A 13,770-nucleotide genomic window follows, 5' to 3' on the forward strand; every position below is an offset into this window, starting at 1 on the left:
ACTCAGTGAAGAAACTTAGGCCCTCATTACAACCCTGGTGGTAAATGCCAACTACCACTGTGCTGATGGGCGCCAAAATACAGTGACCGCGCCGGTAAACCGCCACGGGTATTATGACCCACACAGAGAATACTGCCACAATACAGACACCCACACAAGTCCGCCACACCAAAGGTCAGTGATAAACTGGCGATAGCAAAACACACACCGTCACGCCAACAGGAACACGCCCACAGTATCACGAACCACGAATCAACGCAGCAGTCTTTCAACCACAGTAAACCATTGGTGGTATGCACCGCCACACTCAAAATACACATACACTTACAAAACTACACACATTGGACAATTAAAACTACACACACCTGACACACATACACACACCACAACCTCACACTCATACCACTATAAAACACACACCCACATTAGCCACAACCCTTACAGCAAAAAAATTAGAACAAGCAGAGAGAGAAAAGCAAAGAGCACACCTTCACTCAGAGGCACAGGACACTAGCACTCATACACCATCCACGCACATCACATAATACATCATAACACATCACCCCACACATCACCTCACACATATCACTCACACCACATCATGGCACCTCAAAGACACCCCAGGTTTTCTGAGGAGGAGCTAAGGGTCATGGTGGAGGAAATCATCCGGGTAGAGCCACAGCTATTCGGATCACAGGTGCAGCAGACCTCCATTGCAAGAAAGATGGAGCTATGGCAGAGAATCGTCAACAGGGTCAACATCGTGGGACAGCATCCATGAACCAGGGATGACCACAGGAAGAGGTGGAATGACTTATGGGGGAAGGTGTGTTCCGTGGTAGCAAGACACCAGATTCCTGTACAGAGGACTGGCGGTGGACCCCTACCTCCTCCACCACAACTAACAACATGGGAGGAGCAAGTCTTGGCGATCATGTATCCTGAGGGCCTCACAGGAGTAGCTGGAGGACTGGTCTTTGGTAAGTCACATTTTTACTACTGTATCCCCCCCACCCTACCTGCATGCCATCACTAACTCCTATCCCTACCCTCCCCCCCATCACTTCACCACCTCACATATACCCAACTATCACAACCCACACATCCCAATACCAAGCCCTGCATGCAACACCAAAGCATGGACCCCATCACAGACCTGCATGGACACCCATCATCACAGCATGCACACTAGAGAGACTCACCCACCCCACACAATCAGCAATCACACAAGGCCAAGGCAACAAGGAAAGCACAATTCTATAAGGGAAACACACCCATTGCACAAGATGGCACACACAGATACAATAACAATGTTTATGCATCCCAAAAGGATTGCTCCCCAACGTCACCGGACAGGAGGTGCCAGCTACATCCAGTCCCCCCACAGAAGAGGCCTACAGTGATGACAGCAGCTCTGCACGCCTGGGTCACGATGACCAGCCTTGCCCATCTAGGACCTCTGGACAGTCGGTTCCCCTGCCACAGACCCAACCCACCACAGACCCTCCCCCCCTCAGCAAACACCAGCACAGCACCCACCCAGCGGGCCCATGCCACTGTCCCCAGGACACATCAATCAGCAGTGTGTCCACCACTACAGGGACCCCAGGCAACCCCACTAACCCAAGATGATCAGGAACCTGGGGTCAGTGGCAGTGGACACACGGTTCAGGGGACAGAGGCACAGGACAACAGGGAAGCTGGGAGGACTGCTGTGCGACAGGGAGAGGACAGGCCCAGGGAACCCACTCTCCACAAGGCACTCTCCAACATCATGGGAGCATACCACCATTCCCAGTAGACCATGGGCACAATACTGGCCAAGTTTCAGGAGACCCAGCGGCTGCAGGAGGGACAGTATATGGGGATCAGGGATGACCTCACCAAAATCTACACCATCCTGGTCACCATAGCAGGGGTGCTGGCTGATATGGGCAAGACCATGAGGGAGGCAGTGGCTCAACAAAGGGCCCCTGACACTAGCCAAACCAAGGAACAGCCTTTCACCTCTGCCGGTGCTAGTGGACAGGAGGCACTGCCACAGGACCAACAGGCCACCAGTAACCCACCCCCTGCAGAAGGAGAACCACCCCGCAAACGGTCCCTGCAATCCAGGCAGAAAACAGAGAACATTGCCAAGACCCCGTAAGGAAATAAGACTCTCCTGATTGTCACCCTTCTGTCCCACTCTGTTTCCCTGTCCACCTTGAACTGCCATTGCTCCCCTTCCTATGCCCCCTTGGACAATGCCCCTGTAATACCAAGAGACTGGACTCTACCATGGACCTTCCTCCACCATCACCCCAGCCCCTTGCACATACCCCTACACTCAATAGCACTTAAATAAACACCCTTTGATCAAATACCAATCTGGAGTCAGTCTGATCTTTCACAAATGTATTATTACAACATCAGGGGAAGGATTCAAGCATGTGAATCTATGAAAGTTCCAATACTGGAGTAAATGTTCATTTACTCATACCAATGTATGACAGTTGTTGGGCAGCAGTACACATAGCAGAAGGCAGAATGGGGTACACAGATCTGAAAAAAGGAAATCCAAAGGGAACAGTCAGTGTCCATAGACAGAGGTTAAGAGGCTTCTATGTACAGTGTCCTACAGTAAACTGATATGTGAAGAGGAGTTACAGTCACTTACCTGTGTGTCACTGGACGTACTGCAGGATGATGTTTGTCCTGTTGTCAACATCTTCTTCCTCCTCTTCCTCACTGTCTACAGGCTCCACTGCTGCCACAAGACAATCACCAGGCTCATCCTCCAGCAGAAAAGGCAACTGGCGTCTCAATGCCAAGTTGTGCAACATACAACATGCCACAATGATCTGTCACATCTTCTTGGGTGAGTAGTACAGGGAGCCACCTGTCAGATGGAGGCACCGGAATCAGGCTTTCAGGAGGCCGAATTTCCTCTCAATAATCTGCCTAGTTCGCCCATGTGCCTCATTGTAGCATTCCTCTGCCCTTGTCCTGACATTCCTCACTGGGGTCAGAAGCCATGAGAGGGTGGGGTAACCAGAGTCACCTGCAAATATCGAAGGACAATTGTGAGACACACACTAACACTTAGGGACTACACCATACCCAGACTCATACTGTGTGGGGACCTTGGGCTCACCTATTAGCCACACCCGGTGCATTTGGATTTGGCCCATCACATAAGGGATACTGCTATTGCGCAAGATACAGGTGTTATGCACAGAGCCAGGATACTCGGCATTCACATGGAAGATGTACTGGTCCACCAAACACACCATTTGCACATTCATCGAATGGTAGCCCCTGCCTTCACTGCGGAGGAGTTGGACAAACTGGTGGATGGTGTCCTACCCCAGTACATGCTACTTTACGGTCCCCCAGACAAACAGGTGAGTACATTGTGAGCATGATGCGTGGGCAATGCCTGTTTGGAGTGGTGTGGATGTAAGCCACATGTTGGGGGGGTGGCCTGAGTGCTGCATTTGAGGTGGTCAGTGTATGTGCGTCAGGGCATGGGTGGGAACTGGTGGGCAATGAGTATGATGGACCGGACGGGTGAGTAATAATTTTTTTTCGCTCTGTTTACCCTCTAGGTCAGCGCTTACCAGAAGAAGGGTATTTGGCGTGCCATCTCCAAGGAAATGCGGACCGTGGGGGTCTATCACAGGCAGAGCACCCACTATCGCAAGAGATGGGAGGACCGGCACCGCTGGAGCAAGAAGACGGCAGAGGCCCAGCTGGGGCTGGCCTCCCAACGTGGAAGGGGTGCCCGGCGCACCATGACCCCCCTGATGTTCCGCATCCTTGTGGTGGTCTATCCGGATTTGGTTGGGCGCTTGAGGGCATCACAGCAGCCACAAGGGGGTGAGTACAGTTTCAGAAAGCTGACTTTATGCGGTTTAAGAACTAGCTGGGTGGGGGATGTGGGCGCCCCTAGGCCAGGGCGATCATGCCAGAGTAGGTTCCTTGTTTACAGGCTCAGAAGCACCCCTACCCTAATGGTACAATTAGGCAACTACTAATGTGCAGAGTCCTGTGGGTGTCAGGTGTGCAGGTGCTGGCGTTAGGCATTGTACCCCATGGGGTGGTGACTACCATAGTGAGTGGTTGGGCAAGGCCTAGTGCATAGGGCAGCTCAGTGTGTGTTGTGTCTGCCAACGGTAGTGGTGTTGCTGGCATTGACCATGTGTGTCCTCTGTCTTCCCCCCTTCTTGTTTTGTCACTCTGTCCTTGTGTGCATTAGCATCATCTGGTGGAGGAGCTGAGGCACCGGCGACGGATGGAGCTGCATCCCACATGGCCCATGAGGGTGAATCCACAGAGGGTGAAGGCACCAGTGGGACAGAGGGCGAGGGGAGCTCCGTGACGGGGACAGAGGGGATACCAGTGACAGCGGCTCCTTCTCTGATGGAATCTCCCTGGCGGTGGCAGACACCTCTGTGCCCACTCCAACAACAGGTACAGCCGCCACCCCCCCTTCCAGCACCCCCCTCCCAGCAGCCCCTCAGCATGTTTCCCGTGCCCGCTCACCCAGGAGGGTGGGCATCTCCTTCACCCCAGGCACCTCAGGCCCTGCCCAGTCAGCCCTGCCGCCCTCAGTGAGGAGGCTATTGACCTCCTGAGATCCCTCACTGTTGGGCAGTCAACCATTCTGAATGCCATCCAGGGTGTCGAGAGGCATTTGCAACAAACAAATGCATACCTGGAGGGCATTCATTCTGGCGTAGCGGCCCAACAGAGAGCGTTTCAGGCTCTGGCCTCGGCACCGATGGCAGCCATTGTCCCTGTGTCCAGCATCCCCCCTCCAACTTCCACTACCCAGACCAAATCCCCTCTACCTCAGCTATCCCAAGCACACCTTCAGACCAACAAGCACACACATCAACACACAAAAGTGGCTCAGGCAAACATAAGCACCACACATCATCTCACAGGCCCTCACACAAGCACCATACCCATGCACACATACCAACATCCACTTCTTCCACTGTGTCCCCCTCTTCCACATCCTTCACCTCCCTCCCAGTATCGTCTCCACTCACACCTGCATGCACTACATCATCAACCACTGCCTCCATCACCAGCACGCCCATCACAACACACCGCTCACGAGCAATCACCATCCCCACAACCATTCACATGTCCCCTGTGTCCTCTCCCAGTGTGTCTGTGAGCCCTCCTCCCAAAGTACACAAACGCAGGTACACACCCACTCAACAGCCATCCACCTCACAACACCCTCCAGCTGATGCACCTTCACCCAAATTCAGCAGACGTACACTTCCTACAACCACTACCTCTTCCTCCAATCCCACACCCCCTCCATCTTCCCATCCCTGTGTGTCAAAAAACCTTTTCCTAGCTAACATTAACCTCTTCCCTACACCTCGCTCCCCCCACCATCCTTCCCGTAGGGCCAGGATGTCTAGATCCCAGCCTAGCACCTCAGCGACCAAATCTGCGTCTGCTGTGGTCCCTGCAAGTCCGGGAGGATCGAAGGGGGCACCCATCAGAGCTGCCAGTGTGCCACCTACAGATGGGAAGGACCACCTGATTCCGCCACCTGCCAAGGTCAAGAAGGGGCCGGCATGCAGCAGGGAAAAGTCGCACCACCCACCCAGCAAGGCCTCATCCAAACACAAAGAGGACAGTGCCAAGGTCCCAGCAGTGACTACCAAGGTGGGGAAGGGACACAAGACAAAGGCCAAGTCACCTCAGGGCACGATGCGTCCTGGTGAGGGGCTGGTGACCACCATTTCCCCAGAGATGCCAGCGACCTGTACCATGGTCACCACTGCTGCAACGACCGCCGCCTGCACCGCCACCTGCACCGCCGCTGCCACAACGTCAGTCTGCAGCATCCTCCCCAAGGATCAGCCATTCAAGGCTGCCGGAGACGGTCTGGTGTCTCCCTCCATCACTCCAGACACCTGCACCACAGGCAGCACCAGCAGCATCTCGGCCGCAGCCACCACCGCAGCCACCGCCACCTGCACCACCATCTGCACCGCCACATGCCCAGCCGGTGCCACTACATCAGACGTCAGCAGCATCCCCAGTGGGCAGCCGTCTGAGGCTGCAGGTGACGTCCTGGACCCTGGACACACCACATGAGGCACCACCACCAGCACTGGCACTAGCAGCAGTTTGCAGCCTAAATCACCGCAGGATGGAGTGTGGCTCTGCCTCCAGGGAGTATCATGCTACCTGTTCCATGTACATCTCGTGACTCAGACACCCAGGTGAGAGAATGTTAACTGCCACACCCCAGGTGCAGCATCACTGGGCACAATGCCCCCTCCAGAACCAGTGGAGAAAGGCATCCAATATCACTATCCTTGGCAGGATGAGGCACTCTGGGCACAATGCCTCCTCCAGAACCAGTGGAGAAAGGCATCCACTCCCCCTATCCTTGGCAGGATGAAGCACTCTGGGCACAATGCCCCCTCCAGAACCAGTGGAGAAATGCATCCACTATCATTATCCTTGGCAGGATCAAGCACTCTGGGCACAATGACCCCTCCAGAACCAGTGGAGAAAGGCATCCACTCCCCCTATCCTTGGCAGGATGAAGCACTCTGGGCACAATGCCCCCTCCAGAACCAGTGGAGAAATGCATCCACTATCACTATCCTTGGCAGGATGAAGCACTCTGGGTACAATGCCCCCTCCAGAACCAGTGGAGAAAGGCATCCACTCCCCCTATCCGTGGCAGGATGAAGCACTCTGGGCACAATGCACCCTCCAGAACCAGTGGAGAAATGCATCCACTATCCTTGGCAGGATGAAGCACTCTGGGCACAATGCCCCCTCCAGAACAAGTGGAGAAAGGCATCCACTCACCCTATCCTTGGCAGGATTAAGCACTTTGGGCACAATGCCCCCTCCAGAACCAGTGGAGAAATGCATCCACTATCACTATCCTTGGCAGAATGAAGCATTCTGGGCACAATGCCACTTCCAGAACCAGTGGAGAAAGGCATCCACTCCCCCTATGCTTGGCAGGATGAAGCACTCTGGGCACAATGCCCCCTCCAAAACCAGTGGAGAAATGAATCTATTATCACTATCCTTGGCAGGATGAAGCACTCTGGGCACAATGCCCCCTCCAGAACCAGTGGCGAAAGGCATCCACTCCCCCTATGCTTGGCAGGATGGAGCACTCTGGGCACAATGCCCCCTCCAGAAAGAGTGGAAGAAGCCATCCACTTGAGAGACTGTGGCGTTGCACTCCCAGGACCAAGCAGTGGGCAAACCACCCACTTGGGAGAATTGAGAGACTGTGGCGTTGCACTCCCCAGGACCAAGCAGTGGGCAAACCACCCACTTGAGTGACTTGAGAGACTGTGGCTTTGCACTCCCTAGGACCAAGCAGTGGGCAAACCACCCACTTGAGAGCATGTGGCTTTTCACCCCCCAGGACCAGGCAGTGGGCATGGGGCCCCCTCGAGGAGCAGTTGTGTCGTACCATCTTCCAGCTGAGGTGCCCCCCTCCCCTTCCCCCTGAGGTGCATGTGTTTTTTTGACCTGATGCCTCTGTAGTGTTCTCTCCGTTTTGATGCAGGTGTCATGTGTGGGCTTCACCCATGCTTTTTGGGACCACTGGTCCACGGACATTTACAAGTGACAGTGTACGGCCTTGTGTACATAATGTAAAATTTTGTATATACTGATTATTTAAATTTCTATTGCTATATCTGAATGTTCCAATATAACACTGGTTAAACTCATTTCCTTTTGTCCTTGCATTCTTCCAGGGGGTGACGGGTGTATCAGTAATGTTGTTGGATGTGTTAGTGTGTATGGTGTTGTCGGTGAGCATGGGGGTGTTGCGTGCCGCGTGTGTGCCACTCTTCCCCCCCCCCTCCTCTGTGTGCTAGGTGCAGTACTCACCATCGTCTCCGCCTTCTTTCTACTTCCTGGTGTATGAGAAGATACACCAACATGGGGAGGATCTGCAATTCGGGCTCCATGGCGTCTTGGTTCTTCGTGGAGTGTCGGAAAGTGTGTGGTTCCCCTTCGATGTACTGTTTCCGCCATGCTTTTGATGTCATTGGTACCGCCCCGGAAAAGCTGGCGGATTGACCTCTTATGATAGGGTACGGGGTACATTGTCTTCCGCCAGTCTGTTGGCGGTGACCGCCGTGGTGTTTGTTGCTACCGCCCTGGCGGTCGGAGTGTTAAGGTGGCTGTCTATGTTGGCGGTTTCCGCCGTGGTATTAATCCCATTTTTTTAACAGCCGGCCTGTTGGCGGTGTTACCGCCGCTTTAACACCGACCGCCAGGGTTGTAATGAGGGCCTAAATAACAAGCCAAGTGAAGGTATGTTTTATCAGGAGAGAAATTTCTGTTTGAACTCTCGGGCCTATTTCATCACAGATCTGGAAAACTGGCACTGAGCTTGTTTTGGGCATCTATAAGCACACATAATGCTTCATTTTCATATTTGAGATGTTTGATAAGAATTGTAACCTTTTCTTCAGTTGAGTTTGAACCTCAGAACTAATCTTTCTACCTTCTTCGAAACGTGGCGTAAGAGTGGCAATTCATCTCAGACACGGGACAATGCAGACTTCAGCTAATGTAGAACTCTGATAAAAAAGACTGAGTGGTGCTTTTGAGACAAGGCATACCCAGAGTGACAGAACCATCTCTCCAGAAGATGGGGTACCATTCCTTAAACAACTCCAACCAACCAACCAACACTTAGGGCCATATGTATGAACACATTTTCCCATAGACACAAAATGGGTAAAACCCTTTGATACATCCGGGCCTTAGTCTTAGCTAGTCACTGAATTCTATCTTGTGGTTGCTGCATCATGGGGCATGAGATGTGTAGTGACATTTTGCATAAATATCAGAGTAAGGGCCCTGACAACTGGGACATTCCTCTAAAGACCTTCAAAAAAAAATTTATGATAGAGAACAGAAAAAAAAGAATCATACAGCTGGTTATGTATATAGGCTGCAATGGTAGCCAGATGAGCCCCTGTTGTTGTATGAGCTAAGCATGGTAATGTTAAACAGTATTCAATAATAAACTGTACTCATACCTGAAGTCGATAAACATGTACAGAAGTAGTTAATTATGAAACACTTCGAATGACATAAGTAAAACTGATCAAATATTTGGATGTAGTGCCCCCAAAAATTTCCTCTTCTAAGTTGTAAATTCTCAAATTTTAACATCTTCAGAGTCAGATTACTAAATTGAGTGACTGTGGGTTTAGACGTAATGGTTGCCCTTCTTGCTGATTTAGCAAGTTTGCTTGGACTACAACGTGCTGAATAAGTGTACAGACTTCCCCAGAAGAGAGGGCACCTTAGTTGAAAAGCCCAGTTTGGAGCAATGGGAAACTTTAGGCCTCATTATGAGTTTGACAGTGGGACCGCCATTCCACCAAGGCAGCAGTCCCAAAAAGAGCACTGAGTCATCAGTCTCCTGCCTCGTATTACAATTTTAAAGCTGGCCCAGCGGCAGTGTTCCTAACATGGCGGATCAGCGAGGGATGAGGACAGCAATACAAGGTACATTTTTCCATTTGCGTTAATGCAGGTGTGTACATTTTGACCAAAACACTCTTTGTACATGTACCATTCCATTGCTGTGCTGTATATGACCAGACCAGTCAATGGCAGAAAAATGTGAAAGGTACTTACCTGTATTTATTTGTGGGATGAAGTTTGCTGCTGTGAAGGGGGGAGCCTGGAAGAGGGACCCACGTTGGAGACTGAAGGGAAAAGAAGGAAATGGGGGAGCCAGCACCCCATTTCCTTCAATTCCACCATTGTAAAGCAGCCGGTCTCCCTGCCACAGTCGGCTCGACAAAAAAAGCACATCATAATGTGGACGACGGTACCCTTGTCTAAACCGCCCTCTGACAGCTACTTTTCCTGAGCCACCATGAAGGCAGTCGTTGAATTGCTGGCAGTGTCAGCAGGACTCTGATGGTCTCTGGTTCAGCAAACCACCAAGAACGTAATTCGGCTGGCTGACCGCCTAATCGGCGGTTGGGGTTTCCACTGCCGCTGTGATGGCAGTGAAAAGATCGCCAGTCCTATAATCTGGCCCTTTGTCGATGTTGCTTTACTAATCTGGCATGTGGCAGAAAGAAAGGGGGAAATCATAAGTAACCATCTCTGCCAAATCAATCCACAGTACATTCTCATTTATTTGAAGGAGGCTGTATTTGCAGGTGTAACTTTGGCATTTTCTCACCTTTTTTAAAAACAGCTCTAAATGTTCATCTGCAAAAAAAAGAATTGTGTGGAACACATATTCATGTGTCTTGGTGGTCCCGGTTTAAAGACTCTGCGAATTGTTCTCGACCCCAACAGATGTTCCACCTGAAGGTGCATTGTTCTGCTTGAGCCTACTGTCAAATCTGTTGTGCTTCGTTTGAGAGGATAAGGGAAAGAGTCCCTTTTTTGTATATATTTTTGTCATGCTCTTTGCGTGTGCTAACACTATTTTGTTACATAGCACCTTATCAAATGATTTGAATGTCGGGTTGCTGTCAGCTCATGTAAATTCATATGCTGCAGTGTTTGACTCATGCTCCGGTTGCCCTCAACAGTCAGGCCTGACATCGGTGCTCCCCACTCTGTGAGGGATACATACATTGAAATGGTGACTTGTAGCTGTGGGTCTTTAAAAAAACACCCAGTAGCTAGTTTTGTTTGTGACACCCCTCAATTCTGTGCCAGACTATGTGTGACAAAATTACTAAATCTTACTATGACCCATTCACCTCAGACCATTGGCTTACCAAATAATTATGAAATTAAGGCGTCTACACTCCACCATTTGGAACCACTAAACTACATGCAGCTATCTTGCCAATAATTTTTTTTACAGGGTTTCCTCACTTTGAGGTCAAAACTGCTAATGGGAGTGAACCACTTTCAGTGTCTGCTATTTCAGTGGAAGTTGTGATCTTTTCCTTGAAGTAATTCTATGTCACGATTCCAATAATCTAAGAGTTTGTTCTGCATCCGGAAGCCGAGTCTATTCTTTGGGGTCAGTCACTTTTCTGGACTCCATCTTCGTTTCAAGGCTGAGTAGCTTTTGATATCCAATCCACTTTTCAAGGTCAATCTGTGTTTCCGGTCCTTTTTTTGCCGTTAGGTGTGGAACTGTGTGACAGCATATTGTGTATGTTTTGATGCGATGCCTGTGATCTAGGTGCAGTGTATCTTGTCTTCATTGTGGGTTTCTTGTTATTTTTTACTTTCTTTTGGAACACTGTAGTCTCCATGGCCTGACTTCTCAGCATCTGAGAGAGTTTAACTCCTCTTCATCAAAATACATTGATGCAAATTGATCTATACCAGGATCACCAGTGCTTATTTTTGTGCTTTCTCTCACTCTTCCTCATATGCCACTTGGGAACTCAGCAGGGCCCTTGTGCACATTGTAAACGTAATGCGTGAATTTTATATCCTTGTTAAGCTTAATAGTTTATTGCACCAATATACTACTTGTGCCCAGCCATTATCATCAATATGATCCCAACACAAATAGGTATTATTTACTCTCTAAGGGTTAGTTAAGGGAAATAGGTGTTATATGAACGATGGAATTTAAAAGCTCTTATTTTCCACAATCCACACCCTCAGCGTTATTCTCATACCACCTGAACTGTTCATGGTTTAAATGTTAGTGCTATACATTGGAAAGCTCCAATAGCCTGTTGCTATCAATCTTTTTTCAATTACTTTATTGTATGATTTAGTGTTGAGTCATTGTGAATGCGCAGTGCTCGCTAGCTAACAGGACTGAGGCCAATAACCAAAAACACATACTGTAAAGTGGAGTGTGTTTCTCTGTATATCGTTTATTTCAGATATGTGATCATGAGTCCCAGGATGCACACTTGATACCGAAACTAAGAATATGAATAAGAAAAATTGTAACATTTAGAACCCAACACTAACAGGCAGGAGAATTCACAGCATGTGAGCTACAACAAAATCTGCTGTAAACCTCATGATAACCTTCCTTTCTCTTTAAAAGTGTGAGTATTGGAGACTTTTAGAAGGGAGTGAAATTGAAGCAGTGAAGAGAATGGGTCATTAAGAAAGGTCGACAAATCTAGTCAAGCTTCTGTTCTCTTCTGCAGAGGGAGCTATCACTGAAGGCTAACCCGCAGGTTATTGGAATGTGAAAATGATTGCGAATTGGGTCAAGCACACAGATACTGTGGTGTTACCACCTTCACATTTATTATGACCCTATTAATGCTAACTTGAATGTGACATAAATCATAAAGATCCCACAATGTCACAATATAAATTGATGGAGTGTGGCAAGCCTTTCACTTCTACCTGTGCAAGGTTGAATGCTGTTAAGTACTGTTTGGAATGAGTTTGATGAGATCCATGCGAATGTGCTTCACCTTCATTTTCCATTATTGTGCTAGCGCTTACGAATAGGCATCAACATTTGGCAATGGGCTTCAGCCAAATTAAGATGCTGAACTATACTAGGTCCAGGAGTTCCAGATTTCCTCTCTTTCATAATAGAGAGTTGTCACATCATCAGTCTCCATGTTAAGGAGTGGGGGGGGGGGGGGGGTCAAAACAAGAGGTAACAATACCTGCAATGGCAATATGTAAAGAGGTGACTGATTAGTAACATGCATGCATTATCTTAATGCAAGCACTGTACCGTTGTCTTGCATGTGTCACACTCCCAATCTCTTTTTTCATTGTCTCTTATCTACTTTGAGTACAGCAATCTATAACGCCTGCCTTGTCTTACTTCATGCAATTGATTTGAAGTACCACTGCACTCCAAAACAGACATGTTCAACAGATCTGCACAAATTGCACTGAATATGGTAATGCCTCTAACCAAATGTATACTCATAATTGTTCATGTATATGTGACTTAACAAATGTATCTTTCTAAACTAAATAGCAATGCAGGCAGTGTTTATGGTCATAGCCACATTGACTGAGAGCAGCTCTACCTGTACCACCAGCACTCCCGGAGTGTTTAGTTAAGACAGTGTTCTGCAGGCTGGACACTAGGAAGCCTTTTATGTTTCTTCACCCTCATAGTTACTTAAGATATTATTGCGCCCACCATGAGAGGATATCAGTCACTGAATCCCTGAGTCAGGTTGGCTCAGACTAAGAAGAGTATCTATTACCACAGATGAATGCATGGACAGTGTGAGGCCATCGTTTTTTGTTATGTGTCTACTGCCACCGTCTAAAGAAGCCATGAGTGTGGAAATCATTTTTTTTTAGACATGTGCCGTATAAACAGATACATAAATTATGATCTGGGATGGCTACAGGACTGAAAGGTTGAGTTATAAAGCTATGAATATTGCTACTGACCTTCGTCGATGTAGTACTGTTGCCTTTGAACAACATCCAGTTTCTTTTGTCATTGCTGTAGGTAATAAAAAATTCTCTGACATACAAATGTTTGAAAATTTGCCGTGCTCCTTGTGTTTGGATTCCACTGATAAGAACTGGCTTTAGGAAATCCACCTGCAATGATATAGCATTGGTTCACAACGATTAATCAAATACTTTTTAAATTATGTGTATTGCTTAAATAAAAGGGTATAAACACATGTTAGAGTACAATAGAAATTATCTGGATTTTGTGAGTTAATATTACATTTTTACTTTTTAACATTTTTTTACTTAATCTTTATTGTAAACTATTTATAATGAATATACAAGTTGCATAGCTACCATAGGGAAATCTATTTTTAATGAACGTTGCATAAGGCATGAAAAGCTCACAGT

General features: G+C 48.6%; 1 protein-coding gene across 1 annotated transcript in view; it reads right to left on the bottom strand.

The window, feature by feature from the left end:
- Positions 1 to 13,770, bottom strand: part of F5 (coagulation factor V) — a 728,300-nt gene that overhangs the window by 95,231 nt on the left and 619,299 nt on the right. The window contains exon 21 of the mRNA XM_069204171.1: positions 13,351 to 13,506. Within this exon, the coding sequence (XP_069060272.1) occupies positions 13,351 to 13,506 (156 nt within the window). The remainder of the gene's footprint in view (positions 1 to 13,350; positions 13,507 to 13,770) is intronic.

This window comes from Pleurodeles waltl, chromosome 8, assembly GCF_031143425.1.
Source record: "Pleurodeles waltl isolate 20211129_DDA chromosome 8, aPleWal1.hap1.20221129, whole genome shotgun sequence".
NCBI lineage: Eukaryota > Metazoa > Chordata > Amphibia > Caudata > Salamandridae > Pleurodeles > Pleurodeles waltl.